Consider the following 23,474-nt stretch of genomic DNA (forward strand, 5'->3'; position numbering starts at 1 on the left):
CTGTCGCCTCTGGCTTGCTTAGTTGGGGTCACTTCATCTACAGCTATATCATTGACTTGATTGCAAATAAATGCACAGACACTATTTAAACTGAACAGAGATGACATAACTGAATTCAATGATGAACTGCCTTTAACTATCATTTTGCATTATTGAGACACTGTTTTCCAAATGAATGTTGTTCAGTGCTTTGACGCAATGTATTTTGTTTAAAGCACTATATAAATAAAGGTGATTGATTGATTGATTGACATGGCTCTTTTATCTATCCCTCACTCCCGTCTAAAATCTAAGGGAGATAGAGCCTTTGCTGTTGCCGCCCCATGTATATGGAACCAATTGCCTCTCGACATATGCCATGCACCTTCAATTACTATTTTTAAATCTAAATTGAAAACGTATTTTTATTCACTGGCATTTTTAACCTCTCCTGATGCTGATTCTGTCTGTCTTCTGTCTGGTTGTTTCTTTGTTTTATTCTATTTGTTTTTACTTTGTTCAGCACTTTGGATACATGTTGTTGGTTTAGATGATTTAACAAGTTTATACAATTCTTCCTCTCCTATAGTAGAGAATGAGTGGAACTGTTCCTCAGGGGGTCTATAGTGCACTGTCTGATGTGATACTGTAGCTGACGTCTGAATGGTTGCAATTTTATCTCTAATAGTATCGATTTTAGAAGTAAAGTAGTTCATAAAGTCAGGTAATTTAGCCACTGTATTGAATAAATACCCAGGGTTATGTTTGTTTTCTTCTAAATGAGAAGAGAAGTAATTAGATCTAGCAGTTTTTAATGCTTTTCTGTAGGATATGTTACTTTCCCACCAAGCAATACGAAATACCTCTAGTTTTGTTTTCCTCCAGCTGCGCTCCATTTTTCGGGCTGCTCTCTTTATTGCGAGTATGCTCATTATACCATGGTGTCAAACTGTTTTCCTTAACCTTCCTTAAGCGTAAAGGAGCAACTGTATTTAAAGTGCTAGAAAAGAGAGAGTCCATAGTTTCTGTTACATCATCCAGTTGTTCTGAGGCAGGGCCGTGCACAGACCTTTTGAGGGGCATGTGCTGAAACTGAAAAAGGGCACCCCCCCCCCTTGATTTTATATCAAGATTATTTAGTAAGCATGCATAAAAGGAAGAAATGGTCACATCTTCTTGACAAATTCAATTAACACAAAATAATAGTCTCAAAAGCTTTAGATTTATTCATGATTAATAACAACCATAATAATAATATTAGATAATTAGATAATATAGATAAACAGGGTTTTAAGGGCTTCTTTAAACCTAATTACAACAGCTCTTGTGTACTCCCTCTTTTTTTATTGCATTTATAGAGAAAAAAATACTTCACTCATACATAAACATGTTAACCAAATAATACAAATTAGCTTATAAAACCAAACAGAAACCAAATTTTTTTTATTGAACTTTATGCACTTTTTTATGATCTTTGCAAAGAAAAAAAAAAATATATATATATATATATTTAATTTATAAATATTTAATTTTTTAGCTTTTCTGTTTGGTTTTATAAGCTAATTTGTATTATTTGGTTAACATGATTATGAAAGACATTGAGAAGAGGGGAAGGTGAGCAATGAGTCAAGTATTTTTGACAAACTTTTTTGAAATATAATTTAAGTAATTATGTCCAACTCAATTCCAGATTATAAGAAACTATAGCCATACCGTTACTATAACATATCCAACATGTATCCGCATACCTAGCAAAAATTTGACACTGTGGTGGACCAGGGATGTTGGCCTCTTGAAGGTCTCTTATTCACTACACTTTCCATAAAATAAGCCAGCAATGAAAAAATAAATAAAAATAGTGTGAAAAGTACAGTTGCAGTGAAAAGCATTTCTGAAGGATCACGTGACACTGAAGAGTACTGAACTGGAGTAATGATGCTAAAAATTCAGCTTTGATCACAAAAATAAATTAGGCCTACATTTTAAAATATATTCAAATAGAAAACAGTTATTTAAAATTGTAAAAATATTACACAATATTACTGTTTATACAGTATTTTGCGTCAAATAAATGAAGCCTTGGAATGAATCATGAATTACATTCTGCATGATAAAATACTGTATAAAGATTTCACTACATTACTGTAGTAAAACCATGTTTTACATTTTATACATGTGAGAACGACCTGAGAGTATACCTTAACATGATTGGCCTAAATGTTAATAAATTAAGTGTATCAGCAATCATAAATCAAAGAAGAAATTTCTTAGAATATATGTTGACGAGGATCACTCGTAGCTTTGTGTAAGTTCCAGTACGAAACAGCGCGGGGGCGCACCTGTTATGATTTTCCGATGGTAAAAACAAATTATATGTTGTTGTATTACTTATCAATATATAGTTTTTGACCAGCGAATGTGTGCAAATTTGAATTTTTTTTTTTGTCCGTCATTAAAACGGCGACGCCACCTGCCGCTGCCGGCATCACATTATATTTTCATCTAACGTTACAGGTTACAAACTAGTTTTTGTAGCTATAGAAGGAGCGCTCAGTTTTTCCTGTGGTAAAATGCATTTGGCCAAAATCGCATTTTATAAAAGATGAAATGCTACTGTATGCACAAGCAGTTTAAGTAAGTGTTGGCAAATGCTAGCCCTCTCTCTCAGGCGACGTCCCACATGTCTCAGTCAGTGAGTCAGTCAGACATCAAATAAATATAATATGAGCCTTTATAGACATAGTGTTTAGTAGTACTTATTCAAACAACAATATTTATTTACCCTTCGCAAAACTTTGTTCAGCTCAGCTGTTGTCTACTGCGGTTGCTGTGGAACTTCAGTTGATTTAATGAATATAGAGGGGGCGGAGTTATCAGCTTACTGACCGCTTGAGGATCGAATAAGATTTACACAAGCTCGTTTTAAGAACTTTCATTTGCTAAATATTTGTTAAAAAAAAAAAAAAGGCAGACAGACGCAATAGCATTGATAAAAAATAATAATAATAAAAAAAACACCACCAAAAAAAGGGCACTTCGGAGTGTAAGGGCAAAAAGGGCATGTGTTCTGCACAGGTTGAGCCCTACCTGTGCACGTGCCTGTTCTGAGGTTTTGGATATGCCAAGGAATTTGAATACATCAGGAAGATAACTTAAAAAGCAGTCTTTTGTGGTAGAAGTGATGGTTCTTCGATACTTGTAACAAGAAGTAGAATTTACAATTTTGGCTATATGAAGTTCACAAGAAACTAAATAATGATCTGAGATATCATCACTTGGCTGAATAATTTCAACACTATCAACATCAATTCCATGTGACAGTATTAAATCTAGAGTATGATTTCGACAATGAGTAGGTCCTGAAACATGTTGTCTAACACCAATAGAGGTCAGAATGTCTATAAATGCTGATCCCAATGCATCTTTTTCATTATCGATTTTTCATTATGGATATTAAAATCACCAACTATTAAAACTTTATCTGCAGCCAGAACTAACTCGGATGTAAAATCACCAAACTCTTTAATAACGTCTGTATGGTGCCCTAGTGGCCTGTATACAGTAGCCAGTACAAACATAACAGAGGATTTATCATTAACATTTGTTTCTCTGGATAATGTTATATGAAGCACTATTACTTCAAATGAGTTATACTTGAAGCCTGCTCTCTGAGAAATCCTGAAAACGTTGTTATAAATTGAAGCAACACCTCCCCCTTTGCCTTTTAGACGCGGCTCATATTTATAACAGTAATCTTGGGGGGTGGACTCATTTAAAATAATGTAATCATCAGGTTTTAACCAGGTTTCTGTCAAACAGAGCACATCTAGATTATGATCAGTTATCATATTATTTACAAAAAGTGTTTTCGTAGAAAGGGATCTGATATTCAATAAGCCAAGCTTTATCATTTGTTTATCCATATTGCATTTGTTTTTTATTTGTTGAACCTCAATTAAATTATTAACCTTAACTTGGTTTGGACTTTTTTATTTTATTTTCTAGTTCGGGGAACAGAAACAGTCTCTATAGTGTGATTTCTAGGTGAAAGAGTCTCTGTGTGCTGAGAATTAACTGACCTCTGTGACGGGAGGCAGCTAGCAGACGGTCGGTTTACCCAGTCTGTCTGCTTCCTGACCTGGGCCCCAGTTAGTCAAGTATGAACTCTAAGACTATTTGCCATATTTCTAGAGAGAAGAGCAGCTCCACCCCGGGAGGGATGAAGACCATCTCTTTTAAACAGGTCAGGTCTGCCCCAAAAGCTTGTCCAATTGTCTATGAAACCTATGTTATTCTGTGGGCACCACTTAGACATCCAGCCATTGAGTGATGACAATCTGCTATGCATCTCGTCACCACGGTAAGCAGGGAGGGGACCAGAGCATATTACAGTGTCTGACATCGTGCTTGCAAGTTCACACACCTCTTTAAAGTTATTTTTAGTGATCTCCGACTGGCGAAGACGAACATCATTAGCGCTGGCATGAATAACAATCTTACTGTATTTACGTTTAACATTAGCCAGCACTTTTAAATTTGCCAAGATGTCAGGCGCTCTGGCTCCCGGTAAACATTTGACTATGGTGGCTGGTGTCTCTATATTCACGTTCCGTACAATAGAGTCGCCAATAACTAGAGCACTTTCATCAGGTTTCTCAGTGGGTGCATCACTGAGTGGGGAGAACCTGTTTAATGTTTTGATCAGAACAGAAGAGCGGTGTTTTGACCCACGACTACGCTGCCTCACCGTCACCCAGTTGCCCTGCTGCAGGGGCTCTGTTTCTGGAACTGAACAATGTACAGGAATCCCTGAGCTAGACGCATCCAAAGCCGTATCTAGAGCCCTAACATTCTTACTGTCCTCAATTAAAGTTTGGATGCGTGTCTCTAATTCTGAAATCTTTTCTGTCAGCCTAACTATTTCCCTGCATTTATCACAATAAATTAATGACAAGCTAACGAGTGCTAACGCTTTGCAGGTGTACTGCATTCACGGAAAAGTGAACGATCAAAGTTAATCTGATAAGATTGATCGATAATATCAGAAATATGGTGTGAATTAAGTTATATTTTACCACTTTAAAAAAACAAACAAACAAACAGACAGTGAGAGTAAGATAAAGATTCTAGAGAATAAAATAAAAACCGCTACACAGAGCTATGATTAGCTACAGAAGGCCAACATGAAGTAGAGAAGACACTGTCCAACAGCGACACCCGCAGGCAGGGGATAACCTGAACAGCGAGTAACCTGATTTTACACAATCAGACTGAATAAGCTTCTTTTTGCACTAAAAATCTTTTTATCAGCACGGTTTCTTCACTTCACTAGTTTGCACTCTATCTGCCATGTGCCTTGCGCTGATTTATTTAACTTTATTTGTAACTTTATTACATGTTTTTTTTTTTTTTTTTTTTTTTTTTTTTACATTCCCTTATTGTACAGCTGTATTTTATATTTTATATTTGATCTAGATTTTAAGGCTACACTGTTAATGTTATCTGTATGCACCGGGGGTCTGAGAGTACCATAATTTAGATTCTCTGTATATACTGTACATGTGGAAGATTTGACAATAAAGCAGACTTGACTTGAAAATATATATATATAATTTTTTTTTTTTTTTTTTTTACATACAGAGATAGTATGTTAAAAGCACATTTTAGTTCATATTGGTGTCCCAAAATAGCATAGTTGAGTACACTTAGTTGATCTTAAGTTTATCTAAAGAAGTACTAAATAATCATTTTTAGTATATCAAGTACAAAATTAGTGTGTGAAAATAGAGCACTTTAAGTACATTATGGAAGTGTACTCTTTTTTTAACCGGAGTCTGCTGAGAAGGCATTATACAGTGATGTACATAAATCAATAGAGCATTTTTCCTCTGTGCTTCGTAAAGATCTTAGCGTTTGTCCGGTTGCAGACGTGCCGAGGGCCTACAGTGAGTGGGCTACAGGGTGAATGAATATGTTCATTAAGCTGACACGATGACAACTTCAGCCGCTTTAACCGACAGACGCGCAGGAGTCCCCAGAGACGAACCCTCAGAGGAGAAATGGGACGTTAACCACAGTGTCAAAGCAGGTGGAATAATTAAGAAAAAGGAGAGGGCTCATTTAAAAGGGCTAAATCATGGCTGTAAGTTAATTATATTGCTTTACCTTGCACAGGAAGTGGCTTCACAGGGGATCACAATGGATTTCCTTTTAAGGAAGCTCCTGGCTCATTAGCAAGCTGACAGTTTAGAAACCGAGCAAAGATAAGCTGTGATGTGATCGACAGGACAGTTCTCATCTGACCACCACTGTAGTGTCTGACCACTGTTCATTTGGTTTGTTCATTACAGGTTGAACACGGGCAGCTTATAACAAGTCAGCTTGTGCAGATGGAGCAGTGTTTCTATTACTGTGAGATAAACGTGTGCCGGTGTTTGGTAATGTGATATATCACGGTAATGAATATCCACAATATTGTAATCGTGGGCACTTCTAAATACCGTGAATAATTATATATTAAAAATTATTCTGAATCTGGAATACATTTTAAAAATACTTTTCCAATCAACTGGTAGAGATGCACAACATTGCTGTATGCTGCTTGAAAGAGTGTGTGTGCTCTGATGTAAACAAGCACGCATGAGAAGCACATGAGAAACACGTGAAACTCTGAATGAAAGCACATTCACTCTCTGACAGCAGATGGCGCTAAACTGCAGAAAAGAGCAGCCTTTACTCTGGAAACCCCATAAATAAAGCAGCTGCGCTACTTTCTGAAACGTATTTAAAAAGCCATTCAGATTTGTGGATATGCTTTGTTTTTCATCACTGAGCCAAATACTTAAATATTTAGACTTAATTGGCTATTCATTTTTAAACTTTTTTTTTTTTTTTTCATTTTAATCTGGACTACAACATGCCCTAGAGTTTTGATTATTTATTGTTCATTCAAACTTCACATTAGGGCTTCATTAGTTAACATTAGTTAATTCATTAGTTAACATAAACTGCCAATGAAAAATTCTTCTGAACATTTTTTAATCTTAGGAATTTCAATATTTAATAACACTTTAAAATAGAAGGTTGCAACTGTGTTATTTAATGAGCTAACATGAACTAAGAGTTCTTAGAGTATTTTTTTTTTTTTAACAAAGATTAATAACTTCTGTAGCAAATGTAGCTATTGCTCATCATGAATGTTGATGGTTAACTAATGAGGTCTTATTGTAAAGTGATACCTATTGGTCTTTATACAGTAGTTCTTTTGCACGTTAAGCTGTGTAAAACTTTTAACTTTATATATTTTCTGTATTGCTTTATTGCATAGTTTTTTTTTTAATAAGAAAAAAGTTATTAAACCTGTTATACTGTATTATGACCACTTTTTTTAAACGTATACTGTGACAAAACATTAGCAATTAATCACAACATGAAAATAATACTGACATATCCCTACTGTGAACAGCGCTTCAGAAAGCTCCAGCTCAGTGCAGACAGTGCATCCATTAAAACATCATTTACCTGCTCAAACTTGTTTGATCTGCTTTCTGATGTGGAGACAGAAGATATTTTGAAATGTTTCTTTTTTTGTCCATACAATGAAAAAGCTCCAGTGTTGTTCAGTTCCAAAAGTTATTTAAAACAAATCTTATTTTGTGTTCAGCAGAAAAAAGATTGAGACACATTTTCTTCCTTTTTTTATTCAAACTATTCATACTACTTTGCCTCTGTTTTCATAGCTTTTCACATAAATCCAAGAATTGCACACAGAATGTTAAATGTCTCTCATCTCTTGCAAAATGAATCACTGAATTCAAAATATCACAAACACATCTCAAAAGCAAACATTTGCAAACACTTTTGCCATAATATTAATTTCTGTTAGATGTGTGTGTGTTACACAGAGAACTGTGTGTTGTGTTTTACAAGAAGTGTTTATTGAAATTAGAAACTGAGTCAAAGTCTGATGATTAGTGTATGTTTTGCAGATTTGGTGTGTGCTTCTGCTGTTTGACTGACAGCAATCAGAAACTGTGAGACAAGTGAAGATACTGTGTGTAAGCTGTGGAAAAAACAAACGGATAATTCACACAAAGATCATTCAATCTCCCTCAAAAGTTGTTTCAAACCTGTAATCTGTTGAACACAAAGGAAAATATCTTGAAGGATGCTTGTAACCTAACAGCCACTGAAGTCCATACACTGGAAAAACATGTTATAGAAGTCAGTGGGAACAGAAATGGTTTGGTTTCCTCAATGTCATCTTTTGTGTTCAACAGAAGAAAGAAACTCATACCATTTTGAAACACTTTAGGGCAAATGATTGCAGAATTTTCATTTTCTTATTAGCTTGATCTGTTTGTCTGTGTTCCTTTTCAAATGCAGCATTAACAGAAGGGTTAACTAGCCACATCGTGACCCTTCGATATTATTAATTTTTAGTTGTCCGTCACATTTGTGCTCTGGAAGAATGTCAGGTCTAAGTGTGGTGTTCAGGTTGTACGGCTCGTCCGTGTTGATAGTGTTCACTGTTGTAAGACAGAGCGGCCGTTGACAGAGGGTATTAAAGTTAATCTGCAGAGAAATGATGGCTTCACACACACACACATTGGTGTTTTGCTAGTGCTCTCAAATAATGTGTGCTCGTCGCGTTGTGCGACTTCTGAAGAGTCGGTGCTCAGATCTATTCTTTGAGTGCGCTGGCGTAATCATGTGTGACCGGGAGCGACTGAGCTGTTTAATTAGAGAGACACGCATTCATTATTTACCCTATTCTCAGAGGAGATTAGCTAGAGCCCATGCTTTGTGGAGAGGTATAGAGCTAAATGTACCTGAGACAGGCCTTCCTCCGCTAAACTAAAGAGTTCGTCCAGTGACTGACAGTCTCCTGACTCTTACTCCCCAAGCCAGATTAATGTGCCCTTACTTCATTAACCATAGATTAATCATTGTATTTGTAACAAAACTGTGGTTATAAACAGTAATCAATATGCAAAAAAAAAAAAACATGGCTGCTACACATTTACTACAGTAAAACCATTGTTAATTTTGTTAAGGATATGTGCAAGTACGCGGAATGTTCATATTCAGCTCAGAACTGTTGGAGGAGGTTTTTAATTAAAATGAATTAATCAATGTGATGTTTATAATGAGCAGATGCTAACAGTGGAGTTTAAAAAGCTCTCATTAAGCTTCTGAAGAGCTTTTGATGGCAGTCTGTGTCGGGTCACATCCTCTGGCCGGATGAAAGAGCAGCTCTTGAAGGTCGTGTGGTTCGTTTACGGAGCACATCCAAAGGGTCAAGCGCTCCAGGCCTTTGAAGCTCCTCCGCTGGCTCGATGGCCGGTCGATGGACCGACCCGGGGTTAGAGAAACTTTAGCCCTCAACTTCTGAAGTCACTTTGTTGTTGCAGAAATCCTTCTTTTAGCTGAATGGTTTTTTTGTTGTTGTTGTTTTTTTATATATATTAGTGGGTTATATTATAAATAGCGCTGTCAGCTTAACACTTTAATTAGTTATGGAAAAAATAACATGATTAAAATAACACACTGAAACTTACATTTCATTAATTTGATGAAAAAATATTATGCAAGGCAACAACTAATTAAATGCCGTTGTGCCCTAAAATTCAAGATATTGGGGCAAAAATGATCCTGTATGAGTTTTTGTCTCATATTTATATCATATGATAAGCGATAAAATAAGGTATTTTGACTGTTGGTAACAAAGCTGTTTTGGTTGCCAATGACTTTCATTGCATGAATGTTTCTCAAACTATATTTTCTATGTTCCATAGTTTATGTTCGGTCACTGTAGCCTAAACATGTATATGTAAAAAAAATGTTGAATAAAATAAAATATTTATTTCTAAAGCTACTATTTGTCTCCTTAATGCTTTCTTATTTAACACAAATATAGCTTTAAATAATCTTTTGGGTGTATTTTAACTGTCAAATGTAATATGTGATTAGATTAATTAATCAACACATCATGTAATTGGTTAGATAAACTTTATCGACTGACAGCCCTAATTCTAACATTTATTTATTTATTTATTTATTTATTTATTTATTTATTTATTTATTATATTGTTTGTAGTATGCAAGTATGGATTGCTGAATTTCTGTTTGCTTAGTGTTTCTGAATCATGGGAGTACTTTTTAATGTGTTAGATTTAAGAGACAGGAAAAACAAACCAACAAAATGCAAAAACAAAAAACAAAAACAAAAAAAAACAGAAGAAATGCTGTGTAATTCAGCTGCATTTATCATATTTTCTCCGCTGGTTGCCAGAACTTTCCTCTTTGTGTGTCCCATTGCTAATTTACAGAAGCAGTGGGACTCAATTATGTTCAGGAGGAAGATGTCAGCTTCTCATCACTGGAACAAAAGCTCAGGCGTGCGTGTTTAGAAGTGGATTATGTTCAGAAGGCTCCGTTCTGGCCCTGGCTGGGAGCCTGTGATGTTCAGAAACCGTACTGAGGGCAATTTCCTTCTCGTCTCAGTACTGACCTTTCTTAAAGAGACCCCCCAGAGCGGCGCACTTTCGCCCTCGCCGTGATTAGCCGTATAGTGTCGAGGAACGGCACACAGGATCACAGCGGCGATGGTTTCCACACAGAAGAAGGTCCGCAGGATGAGACTGTTTGTGTGTATAGGGCCACAGGGAGTTTATTGTGCTAATTATGAAGTGAGGATGTATCGATCGTGTGTGATGTTTCTCCACAGAGCTGTAGTCCAGTATAAAATGACTAGAGCATTAGCTTTTATTACTTTCATCTCTGGAACAAACAGGAATCTCAGCTCTGTTACATCAGATCTGATCAGTGTAGAGGCTGGAATACATCAAACCGCTTTTGCCCAACTCAGTCTGCAGATTTGATAGAAATTAATGTGGTTTAGGATAGATACAGACTCAGACTCTGATTCCATTCAATCAGGAGAGATCAGACACGTTTTATATTTTGAGCTGATACATTTTTTTTATTTGTCAGTGATGGGTATGACTGTAACGTCTGGTTGAATGTGATTATCGGTGGTTTACAGTGGCCAGTTTTTCTTCTGCAAAGTCTCCAATTGTAGGATGCCTAGTGTTTGAAAATCTGCTCCGATTCTCTTTTCCCGCCATTGATGCGTTCTGTTGGGGGGGCTATTACAAATCTTTTGAAATAATACAGAATCTCCTGAACCAAGCAATCGAAGCTTTGCTCACATAAAAAGCGAATGTGCTCAAACATTAAACCATATAAAAAAAAACTGCTGTTACTGAATGAAATGACTGTGAAGCTTTGGATGTGTTGATGAAGCGCTCGACTTCTGAATCACATCCAGATGTAGTCTTTGACAAAAACACCATTGTCTAACTTTTTGTTCAAATGTCTTTTTTTCACATGTGCATGTGTTTGAGCTGTTACTGAGCATATGCTCTCATCTGCCAAAGCAACATCCGGCCGTGAAGCTTAGATCTGAATCTGACGATGATGAATGTGTCTCTCTCTGGAGTCTTGTTGAGTTCAGGCTGATCCGGGGCACAGGGGTCCATGGCAGTATTAGAGAAGTGTATCTAATAAAGTGCCCGCTCAGCACATACACACAAGACAGACCTAATCTCTGAGGAAACAAGCACTAATGAGAGACAGAGACTGAGAGGGAAGACTGTTTTCTGTGGAGAGACGGCCATGCAGATATTTCACCCAGCGATTCATTATTTTTTCTCTTGAACCTCTCCCACAAAATAATGATCCCAAATACACAGCAGTCACCGGCGGCCTCTCCTGAGCAGAAATTGGATTTTGGATGAACGATCAGACGGTTTGCATTTCATCAAAATTCCCACGGTTTAAATTCAGCTTGGTGGAGATGGAAACGAGAGCAGCTGTCGTTCACTTCACCTGTACTAACACTCACACATTCACTCTTTCATCTTAACACAGCGGGCCACAAACGCTTGAAACCTGTTTTCTCACTTGAAAACTCTGGAATGAGTTTATTTTTGCTTTCTGTGTTTCTTGGTTTCTCTTTTTGGTTGCTCCCTCGTGCCAGATCCATACGTGTCTCCATCTGGCTGTCGAACAGAAGCTAACGCAAACCGAATCTGTCTGTGCAGTTTTACATGAAGCTAAATAATCAATGCATATTTCATGATGAAAAAGCTCATTAGGATAATGGGATTTTCTCTGTGGAGAGTTTGTAAATCTACAGGAAAAAGTAAACATTTACAAAAGCTGTGTTTGAGATCTAATCGGAGTGTGTGGGTTACTGTAAGTCATTCTGGGTACTTTACTACGGTAAAGTTTTTTTTTTTAATTTTATTATTTGAAGCTTTTACATGCTAATTATTGATGTTTAACAAGATAGTGGGATAGTAGATATCAAATTAAATGCTATACTATAATAGTAAATTTATCATATCATATCTATTGAAATGCATCATCAGAAAACAGAAAAAGTCCAAATAAAGTAGCCCGTCTACTGTGACCACAGATGAGATAACGAGGCTGTCGGACTGGGTGGAATATGGAGTTACATAATACGATCTGTATATTAATAATTTTCAAACAGTGATTTACACCATTTCTGTTGCTAAACATGTGAAAGCAGTTCATATCCAGCCGAATCATCGTTTAGGATGCAACGTGTAATTCTGCAGCTCTATCAGATACAGATGGACAGCATTGACATACAACTAATTATTTGCTTTGTTGTTTGTTTTCTTGCACAGCACCGCTGACTGACAAGCCTCCCAAGATCCTCTACCCGTCTGAAAATAAGATGAGCGTCATGGAGATGCAGCTGGGTGAGAACAGCGCTTATTACAGACTGATGTTATAGACCTGTCTGAGGGATCTTACTTAATGTGCTGTTCTGTACTCTGTGTGTGTGTGTGTGTGTGTGTGTGTGGACGCATGCATGTACGTATTTGTGTGTGTGCGCGCTTGTGTATTTGTGTGTGTGTGTGTGCATGTTTTTGTGTCATATCAGGACACAACTCTGTATAATGTCATGGGTATGACACAGGTATTACAAGGAGAGCGTGACTTATGAGGACATAACCCATGTCCCCATTTTTCAAAACACTTATAAATCATACAGAATGAGTTTTTTTTGAGAAAGTAAAAATGCACAAAGTTTCCTGTGAGGGTTAGGGTTAGGTGTAGGGTTGGTGAAGGGACATAGAATATACAGTTTGTACAGAATAAAAACCATTACACCTATGGGATGAACACACTTTACACAAAAACAAACGTGTGTGTGTGTGTGTGTGTGTGTGTGTATGTGTGGATGGTTTTCAGTGCTGCACTGAAATGTCTGTGCTGTGTTTGATCACATGTGTAATGTATCAGAATCGCACCTTTGTAAAACTAAAGAGCTTTTATGCATCACATGTCATGGTCATTTACGGTCGGAGATGCCACCTCGAATGAGGTTACATGAATAATGCTCTTCACAAAGACTCTGATCACTGCAAACTCATGGAAATGACCCACTAACCACAATTGCTGATAGACTAGAATAGACATGCAATGCAAATCATCTGTTATGGTGTGATGCTTTGAGAAGCTCTGGCTTTAGGGCTGTCTCTGATTCTCAGGATGATGGTCTCGGTCGAGTGTAGTGCTTTCCTAATACACATATACATAATATAAATTGTTGCAAAGCAGCTTTTTAGAAAATCTCAGTTTTTGTGTTTATAATATCTTAATATTGCCATGTCTTAGAGCAGACATTTATCACAACAGAGCTATGCAATAATATAGTTTACATTTAGCCACATTATAAACAATAAAGTAGCCGAGATCTGCTATATTGTTTTGTATGCCGGTAAAGTTGGACACACAGTAGTTTTATAATTTATTAAACTTCGGTGGTTAAATGATGTATAAAACCGACAAGTTTAAAATGTTGATCACATCTCTCAACACTAAGCAGATTAGCTGAGGAGTTAATTGAAAGTTGTGGCATTATATTTATGCACAGCACATTCTATATAGTACATATCATCTCTAGTGTGAAAGCCAAAAGCAAGTTGGTAAGGAACTAAAAGACCCATGTGATGTTTGGATAACAGAGAAAGCCCCTGGGGGGCAAATATAATGTCAGTTATTAAGCAGATGTGTTACTTTATTGATTAAACTGTAAGATTAAGCTCGTCCAGGATTAAACAATAGAGTGGATGCAGAGCTGGGCCTTTCTAAAAAAAATATTATACTTTTTTTTTAGAAAGGCAAGATTCTGTGTCATGTGACCAACAACATCTGCATCTCAAAGATCTTCTTTATAAAAGCACAAACTGTGACTGGTCCACCCACACTCTATTGTTCAATCCTGGACGAGCTTAATCTTGCAGAACTGGGCCTTTCTAAAAAAAAAAAAAAAAAAAAAAAGGTGTAATTTTAAAGTCACTTTTTCTTGATAAAACAATACTTGGAGCCTGTTTATCTTTAGTTCTTAATTGGTGTATTCTGGCAAAGATCAACCATTGATTTTACCTGGCTACGGAAGCTGTTGCTGGATGAACTATTACACTGATGTAAAATGATCTGCATCTGTTCCCGCATGAGGTGTGTGTGCGTTTGTGTGTGTGTGAGCAGTGCTGTTTCTAGGCATAGGTGAGCTAGGTGGTCGTCTGGGTGCCACCAGCTGAAGGGGCGCCAGTGAGCGCTTATACTGGCACTACATTGCTACATTTTAGCAGTGTTGTGATAAAGAGTGGCATGGCCACCCTGAAACATGCCTGCCCCCCCACTGGATCCCCCAACATCAACAATTGCTGCCTGATTGTTGAGTGCAAAGTTTGCATTCAGAGCACACATCAACACCATTAGATCAATGGGCTCTGTCAGTGTCAAGACAAGTTTTTTTTTTGCCATGCAATAAGGCATTAGTCATACATACATACATACAGGCATCTAGTGGCAACACAATGATATTACAACTAATAAATTGTGGCGAATGTTTATCTTAAGTCAATTTACAAATAATGCATTCAGAACTCAATGCGCTGAACCTCCACAAATGTATGTTGTTACTATGACAACCAGTTTGAATGTGTCAAGAAACTGGTGCCTGAAAATTTTATATATATATATATATATATATATATATATATATATATATATATATATATATATATATATATATGTATATATATATATATATATATATATATATAATTTGGGGAGCACCAATAAGGAATTCGCCTAGGGTGTTCTTTCCTGATAGTCATTAATAATCTTCATATACATAATAATAATAATAATGATAATAACAATAATAATAATATTAACAACAAGAATAATAACAACAATAATAATGTGAAATAAACCTGCAGTGTATACTTCATTTTCCCATCATTTAAACTACAGTATTTCCCACAGAAATGAGCAAAATCAGGTTTGTCTGAGGTAGGACAGAAGCAATAAATAATTTTTCTCTCGGACTACATTTATTCCGGCATTCACAGAACTTCATTAGATGCCAAGCACCATCTGTTAGTTTGCTTGTTGTTCTTCTGCTGTTGAAGTCCATGGCTGCCCATAGGAACACTTTAGAAGACAGTTGTGAAATTTGTCCGATTGATCGAGAAGAGTGACAAAAACCTTCCTGGTGATCATTTGGAGTCTGTCCCACCACTGACAGTTTTTAGTTTCACCTGTTTCTGCTCAAGACTCTTGAACTGACTTCTGTAGAAACATCAGCAGTATGACCTGATCACCACGCTCAGCCTAAAATAAACTGGCTACACAAATAAAAGAAATTTGGTTACCTCTTAATAGTGGTGTTTGAAAGAATGCAGGAACTATAAACAACAACCACAATAGAGAAGTAACTGAAACATTTTATTTGTGTAGCCAGTTTATTTTAGGCTGAGTGTTACATCTCTAAACCCATGCGAGGACGTGTCTGATCCATAGTCTGATCGTGTCTTTGGATCTGTTAAATCCATGATTTATCTTTCCATCTGATTGATGGCCGTCAGCGGTTTGGAAGAAGACAACAAATCCCATCATTCCACGCTCCTCCTTAGCATCATCAAACCACGCGATTGTTATTGTTTTGGTAGTGCGCCCTCTACTGGCAGGTCCTACAACCTGTACCTTTAATATCACTGTCATAGTACATTAACCCACGTTTAGCATTTTACATGTTAAGCGTTTTAGAATGTCCCAATATTTCAAGTCTGGGAGCACGTTGAGAACAGTGCTGTCCTGTGATGATGTCCTCGGTAAAATAATCCAATGGCAGCTGTTATTTCCACAATGAAGCAACTCAAAGTCACAGCAGGTAATAAGGATCATGCGATCGATCGCAATATCCTACACTGAGCAACGCTCCCGAACGCCGTTAACTGGCATCTCTTTTCATTTGTCTCAATTCAGCTGATCCAGATGATGTCACAGGGATTCCCTGGCACATCGCGAGCAATCTCTCGCTAGAAGAAACAGAGTCCACAGTTCTCCAAGGGGCAATACAAACAAAGGAACATAACAGCTGTGCCACATCAACAATCACATTAACATTTAATCAACAGCTTTATAAATGTAAGCCTTAGGTGGCCACAGGGGCACTGCACAAGATCCCGGGCCCTATGCATAGGCAGTCCTAATGGAAAAATAATGGAAAAATATATATTCCAGAATTTTCAAAGGCCCTCTCTTCCTTTGGGGCCCTGGTAATCAGTACTGGTTTTACCCCCAGTCCAATGCCCCTGAATGGCCGTGCTACAAACTCTCAAAAAATGTCTGTAAGTGATAGTTGCTGCAGCAACTAGTCAATGTTCTGCCATGATGTTTTAAGCTTGATGTTGACTGGTCGCTGGTCTATGGGGCGATGCAAAAGGATAATAAATCTTTGAAGGACTTCCACATATACACTCCGTTTCCAAACAGAAATTACAAATAAATGCATACTTTGAAAGCACTCAACAATACGTGATTATGTTGCTGGATGCTTGAAATTGAATGGGACAATGCACATTTTACACTGCTTACTGTACAGATAAGTTAAATTTAAACGCTGAAATGTTTTTCACCAATGTTCTGTGGTTTCTCAATAAAATAGCTTAGAAACTGAAAAGTTCAAGCATATTTTTCTTAATAAATAGATCCCAGCTTCATTACTACTAGAGACGCAATCACTCTCACATGCGTTCATATAAATGTAATCTTTACTGTGCTACTTTATCCATATCCGATTTAAAACGAGCTGAAATCTGTGAGAAATATAATGACCCAAAGACAAAAGAACTGTTAAAAAATAGCTTTTTGAAGGCACTTTGTCATACCATAACTGTGCACAAGGTGTTCGAGTCTCAGCTCCAGACTTATTTTCAATAATGATGTCATCAGCGACTAGTCGACTTCGACTCAACTTTTATCACATGAAAGTTGACTTTAAAAAAACAGAAGTCAACCCCTAGTAAGTGATGAGACTGGTCATGTGAAGTGGATAAGTGTCCTCCAGTTCATGTCTCGATGGTGCCTGATAAGTTTAGAAACAAGTTGTTTCAAAATGCTGGTGACTTTTGATTCATTTGACCTGTTGGCACAAGACGTATTAGGTCATTTATCAATGGTGGTTTTACCCATTTTGTCATTTGCCATATTGGCTGTGTGGCATTGTGAGTTTTGTGAGCTGCTCACATGAACTCAGCTAAACAAGGTGAGGTTTGCTCACTACTGTTTTCTTGTGTGTGATTATAGATGCAAGATCTGTTCACAAGCATCTCTTTCTTTCCATGTTCTAATAACTCCAGCGGTTCCTGTCTCTAAGCCAGGACTCCTGTCATGCAGTTTCAGCTATGAGATCTGACATCAGGGCACGAGAGATGGCCATTGAGCGCTGTGTGACTCACTTTCTAAATGGCAGTGCCACCAGCCTTTCATTTACATCTGAATGCTCCACTTGAGGATCCAAAACAATGGGTGAGCATGACTGTCAAAGACTCGACGAGAACACTTTTGGCAAGTGGGTCACCAGTGGATTGGATGGACTAGTTGTGCATTGGATGGAGCAGTTCTGCTTCAGATGGCTCAGGCTGTAAGAACAGGAGTGCTTTGAAAGCACAATGTGATAAGAGGTTACAGTGTTTAAACCCAGAAGAACATTAACAGAACATTTGCCTTTCGAAACAGGCACTAGTCTGATCTTTTGGGCATTTGCAAATCAACATGTAGATAATACAATTCTGTTTTCAAATACACGTGAGAATGAAGCTTGCAAGCACTGATATTACTGGAAAATCTGATTTAGTTGTATTTATTTATTTATTTTTTTATTGTTCGGTGGTCTTTGAATGCAAAGGGATGGCATTAAATGTAACTATTAGTGTGTTAAAAGATAAAGCATTTTACTGTAAAATTTATGAAAAAGAAAATACTCATCAAATTGAATACATGATTTTAAAGTGAATATTGCAACTTTTTTTCCCTCATTTCTTTTCTGCATTGTATATCAGCCAGCTTTCATGTTCTAGTGCACATAACCATTTCGAAACTAATAATTATGTAACATTGAAAAGCTGCAGGTTTCCTCGTGTACAGTCGTGCCATTTTCCATCTCCCTCTGCAGTCAACCGCTGGTGCTTTGGTAAATGTCACGGCCGTGGGGCTGCACAGAAGATCGATATTACATCATTTCTCTCAATTAGAGTATGCTTATCATTAGTCAAAGGAAGTCCTATCTGTATTCAGCCGAGCCTTCAGAGAAACAGCAGGAGTTCCATGCTAAATAAATGGCCAGCATCAATCCCTCAGATATTTGTGCACAGAGGTGATTTATGCTTTGGTTTTACGTTTGGGGACCGTACATAGACTGTAGATACACTGTAGCTGATAAACCTTTTAATATATTTCAGATAATTCTTAATTATCACTATCCTGTCTATTAAAGTTGAAGATTCTAGCACTTTAATTTGGTTAACTCATCAGGAACTCATCACTTTGAAATGGATTCAGTGCAGAAAGTGAACGCAACATCTCCAAATTGCTTTTATTTCTCTTTTTGTGTCTGTTGCGTGCAGGATCCTCTGAGCCTGTTTGTATTGATTGGGAATGATGATAGCTTTCCATGAAAATGGATGAGCTGTTGATTTGTTATTTTCATTTTTCAGAAATCCTATAGCGTAATGGTCACTGCAGGAATCAGAATCAAATCATCTTCCTCTTGAGCTGCTCCAGTCCACACCAGTCAATTCAAATTCACTTTAGCCAGCTGCGGTGAGCCGTCTAGTAGTGAGTTCTTACGCTGATCTCTTGAGCAGTTTTCCCTGGGAACAAAGCATCTCTCTGCCATATTGAACAGAAGATGAACATGTTCTGGTGAGTTAAGTGTGTGTAAACTGCTGTTGGGGTTTTGCAATTGATTTTAGAGATATAATAACTACTTGAAGTTTCCATAATTTAAACAAACGTCAAAATCCACAGACAGGTTTTTATATACGGTTTAAGATCTGAAATCGATCATATCACAATAGCAGACCAACATTAGAGAAAGTTTCCTGATATAAATAAATGCACAGTGCTTTCAAAAACAACAGCAAAGAAACAAGTGTGGAGCAGAATTACTAGTCCATACATCCATCCATAAGTACTGAATTTTTTGTTTGAAAAATGCAAATTTTTCTCTTCGTTTTTTACCGTGTGTTCAGATAGTGTTTTTGTCAAGGAAAACAAAAGCTTTTTGAAAACACTCTCCAAAGTGGATACATTTGAAAACGCTGTTTTCACGTTGTAGTGTGGACTGTGAAAACAGAGGCTTTTGAAAATAATGACACATGCTTAGTCATTAGGGATGGGAAGAGTGTTTGTAGGATACAAGTTGGCATTTGTATTGCAATGCATCATTTTTAACAATCAGGTGCATCTCAATAAATTAGAATGGTGTGGAAAAAAGTGCATTTATTTCAGTAATTCAACTCTTTCACAAAATTGTGAAACTTGTGTTAAATTCAGTGCACACAGACTGAAGTAGTTTTGTCACGAGGAGCCAGAAACGTTCGGATCCATTTGCTGTATATTTAATGAGAAAATGGTCAGACAGGCAGTTATCAGAGAACAGTGTCAAGTATGTCAAGGGATATCCAAAATCAGAAACCGTAACAGGCAGAGGTCGGGGGAGGCGGCAGAGAATCACAGTCAGTATAAACAATCCAAGATCAGACATGGCAGGAAACAAACACAAGAAAGATACTCAGAAATTTCAGATGGGCCTAAACAAGACTTCGCAATCATTGAGAGTCCAAACACAGTATATATAGGGGAGTGGTAATGGGGAACACCTGGTGGTAATTAGCCCTAAACACGGGATTATGGGAAATGAAATAGTGAATGGAAATTGACACCAAGAGTCCTGAGTGGAGTGCCCTCTACTGGAGTTCATGGGCACTCCAGCTATTGATCGTGACAAGTTTGAGTCTTTGGTTCTTTTAATTGTGATTAATTTTGTCTCACATTTAACAAAAACCCGCCAATTCAATCTCAACAAATTAGAATATGGTGACATTCATCTAATCAACTCAAAACAACTGAAAATGTTTCTTGAGTCTTCAAAATGGTCTCTCAATTTGGTTCACTAGGCTACACAATCATGGGGAAGACTGCTGATCTGACAGTTGTCCAGAAGACAATCATTGACACCCTTCACAAGGAGGGTAAGCCACAAACATTCATTACCAAAGAAGCTGGCTGTTCACAGAATGCTGTTTACAAGTTGAGTGAACTTCACAAGGAATGGACTGAGGCTGGGGTCAAGGCATCAAGAGTCACCACACACAGACGTGTCAGGAGATTTACCGAACCACAGACAACGTCAGAGGCATCTCACCTGGGCTAAGCAGAAGAAGAACTGGACTGTTGCTCATTGGTCCAAAGTCCTCTTTTCAGATGAGAGCAAGTTTTGCCTTTCATTTGGAAACCAAGGTCCCAGAGTCTGGAGGAAGGGTGGAGAAGCTCATAGCCCAAGTTGCTTGAAGTCCAGTGTTTAGTTTCCACAGTCTGTGATGATTTGGGGCGCAATGTCATCTGCTGGTGTTGGTCCATTGTGTTTTTGAAAACCAAAGTCACTGCACCCATTAACCAAGAAATCTTGGAGCACTTCATGCTTCCTTCTGCCGACCAGCTTTTAAAGATGCTGATTTAATTTTCCAGCAGGATTTGGCACCTGCCCACACTGCCAAAAGCACCAAAAGTTGGTTAAATGACCATGGTGTTGGTGTGCTTGACTGGCCAGCAAACTCACCAGACCTGAACCCCAGAGATAATCTATAGGCTATTATCAAAATGAGAAAATGAGAAACAAGGGACCAAAAAATGCAGATGAGCTGAAGGCCACTGCCAAAGAAACCTGTGCTTCCAGACCACCCCAGCAGTGCCACAAACTGATCACCTCCATGACACGCCGAATTGAGGCAGTAATTAATGCAAAGGGAGGCCCAACCAAGTATTGAGTACATGTACAGTAAATGAACATACCTTCCAGAAGGCCAACAATTCACTAAAAGTGTTTTTTATTTTTATTTTTTATTATTGGTTTTATAAAGTATTCTAATCTGTTGAGATTAATTGGTGGTTTTTTGTTAAATGTGAGCCAAAATCATCACAATTAAAAGAACCAAAGAGTTAAACTACTTCAGTCTGTGTGCATTTACATTTGTCAGCATTAGCTAACTATTAGTTAAAATGAACTAACACTTCTGGTGGAGAGAACGCTGGCATGTTTGGTTGCCGCTTCTTCACTCTGTACTTTTAATTGTTTTTGTTTATTCTTATTCTTCTTCTTCTTATTATTATTATACTTTATTGTTGTTATTTGATCATGTTTCTACATTCATGACTGGGATCGGACAAACACTGTGCCTGTGTACTCTAGTGGTGTGCTTGAATTTCTCTCTCCCTTGTGCTGTTCGTGTGCCCGTATAACACTGCGTCAGAAGTTTTATTTGAGTACTTTTGGATTTACCCGGATACTTTGGATTGAATCAAACTGTGTCCTGTGTAGCAGTATGTGATCTTCGGTACATCACAACATCTTTGATCTTATTTGGACATTACTATGTGGATTCGTTTGCTGTTTGCTGTTTGCTGTCATCTGTATTTTAACATTAACTGGGCTCTGTGTAGAGTGAATCCTCGAACACCTGGACCACGTCATGATAAGGTACTCTGCCTCAACTGCTTTCACTGAAATATCATTTGTTGCTCAACAGACGTGTCTGTGAAACTTTACGATCACTTCACCTTCTACGTCAGTCTACTAAATATGTTCATAGGGGATCACAGTGGAATTTTAACATCACAGGGACTGATATTAAGGTCTTATGTTCCTGTCCCACATGTACTGGTATTAAACAAAATATCACTCGTGGTGTTTGACATGTAAATTTATGCTATCCACAAGTGTGTACTATATACTCTGACAAATCATGCCCTGAATTCATCAGGTTTGTGAACCTCAATGTACGTTCATTAAACAAAAAAGACTGATTTACTCTGTGACATCATCTTGGGCTAAAAACTTGATGTCTTCTGTATTTCTGAAACTTGGGACCAACAAAATTACTTTTTAAATCTCAATCGGTTTACTCCACCGGGATTTACATATCTTGACAAACCCAGAGCAATTGGTAAAGGCCTTGCTGTTGTGAACAGTACCGAGGTCTCTGTTACTGAAATTTTTGTTCCTTCTGTTTTATCATTTGACAGTATTTTTTTAAATGTTGTGGTGTTTATCCTGTTCTGATTGTGTTTATTTATCAGCCACTGAAACCTAACCCTCGGTTCTTTGATTAACTCCATCTATGATTTTTACTGGAGATATTAACATTCATGTTGATAATCCTAGTTGTAATCATAATGTTAATTGTATGGAGATTTTGGATTGTTTTAACCTGATACAACATGTCAACTTTCCTACTCATAGAAAGGGTAATACACTTGATTTAGTGTGTACAGCTGGTGCAGATATTAATCAACTTGAAGGCAAAAATGTGTGTATTAGTGACCATAAGCTCTTGTTTAACTTTCTACAAAAACTACAAAAGAGGGTTATTAGTTTTAGAAATCTTAAAAATATATCATATTGCATCAAATTGGATTGTGTTGAATTGGATCTAATAGAAGGCAGATCACACTGCATTGTAATGGGTGAATTGTATTGCATCACTTCGCTAGCTACTTCATACGTGTCTTCAATATATCGTATTGTTGGCTATGCATCAAGATGCGTATAGCATTGGCCTCAGTTATGGAGATGCACATCCCTGTTAGTCATGAGACACATTGTAACAATAGATATCTATGCTTTATATATGTAAAGCAAAGTACAGGAAAGTAAATGTTTACTGATGTTTCAGTGTGAATGAGAAACTTTTGGAAAACACTTGAAAATGCTCGTGTGGACGGAGAGCTTTTTAAAATGAAAATGCCATTTTCAAATGTATCTGGATTAATGTAGAAGTAACCTTAGATTCCCAAATGAAACTCTTTGATGGCATGAA

The 23,474-nt window shown here is 37.3% G+C and overlaps 1 protein-coding gene across 6 annotated transcripts in view; it reads left to right on the plus strand.

Annotated features, from left to right (window-relative positions):
* Positions 1–23,474, plus strand: part of LOC113094876 (interleukin-1 receptor accessory protein-like 1-B) — a 179,569-nt gene that overhangs the window by 101,390 nt on the left and 54,705 nt on the right. For all 6 annotated transcript variants that reach the window (XM_026260503.1, XM_026260504.1, XM_026260505.1 and 3 more), the window contains one exon: positions 12,702–12,776. In XM_026260503.1, coding sequence (XP_026116288.1) covers positions 12,702–12,776 — 75 coding nt within the window. The remainder of the gene's footprint in view (positions 1–12,701; positions 12,777–23,474) is intronic.

This window comes from Carassius auratus, unplaced genomic scaffold, assembly GCF_003368295.1.
Source record: "Carassius auratus strain Wakin unplaced genomic scaffold, ASM336829v1 scaf_tig00215471, whole genome shotgun sequence".
Taxonomy (NCBI): domain Eukaryota; kingdom Metazoa; phylum Chordata; class Actinopteri; order Cypriniformes; family Cyprinidae; genus Carassius; species Carassius auratus.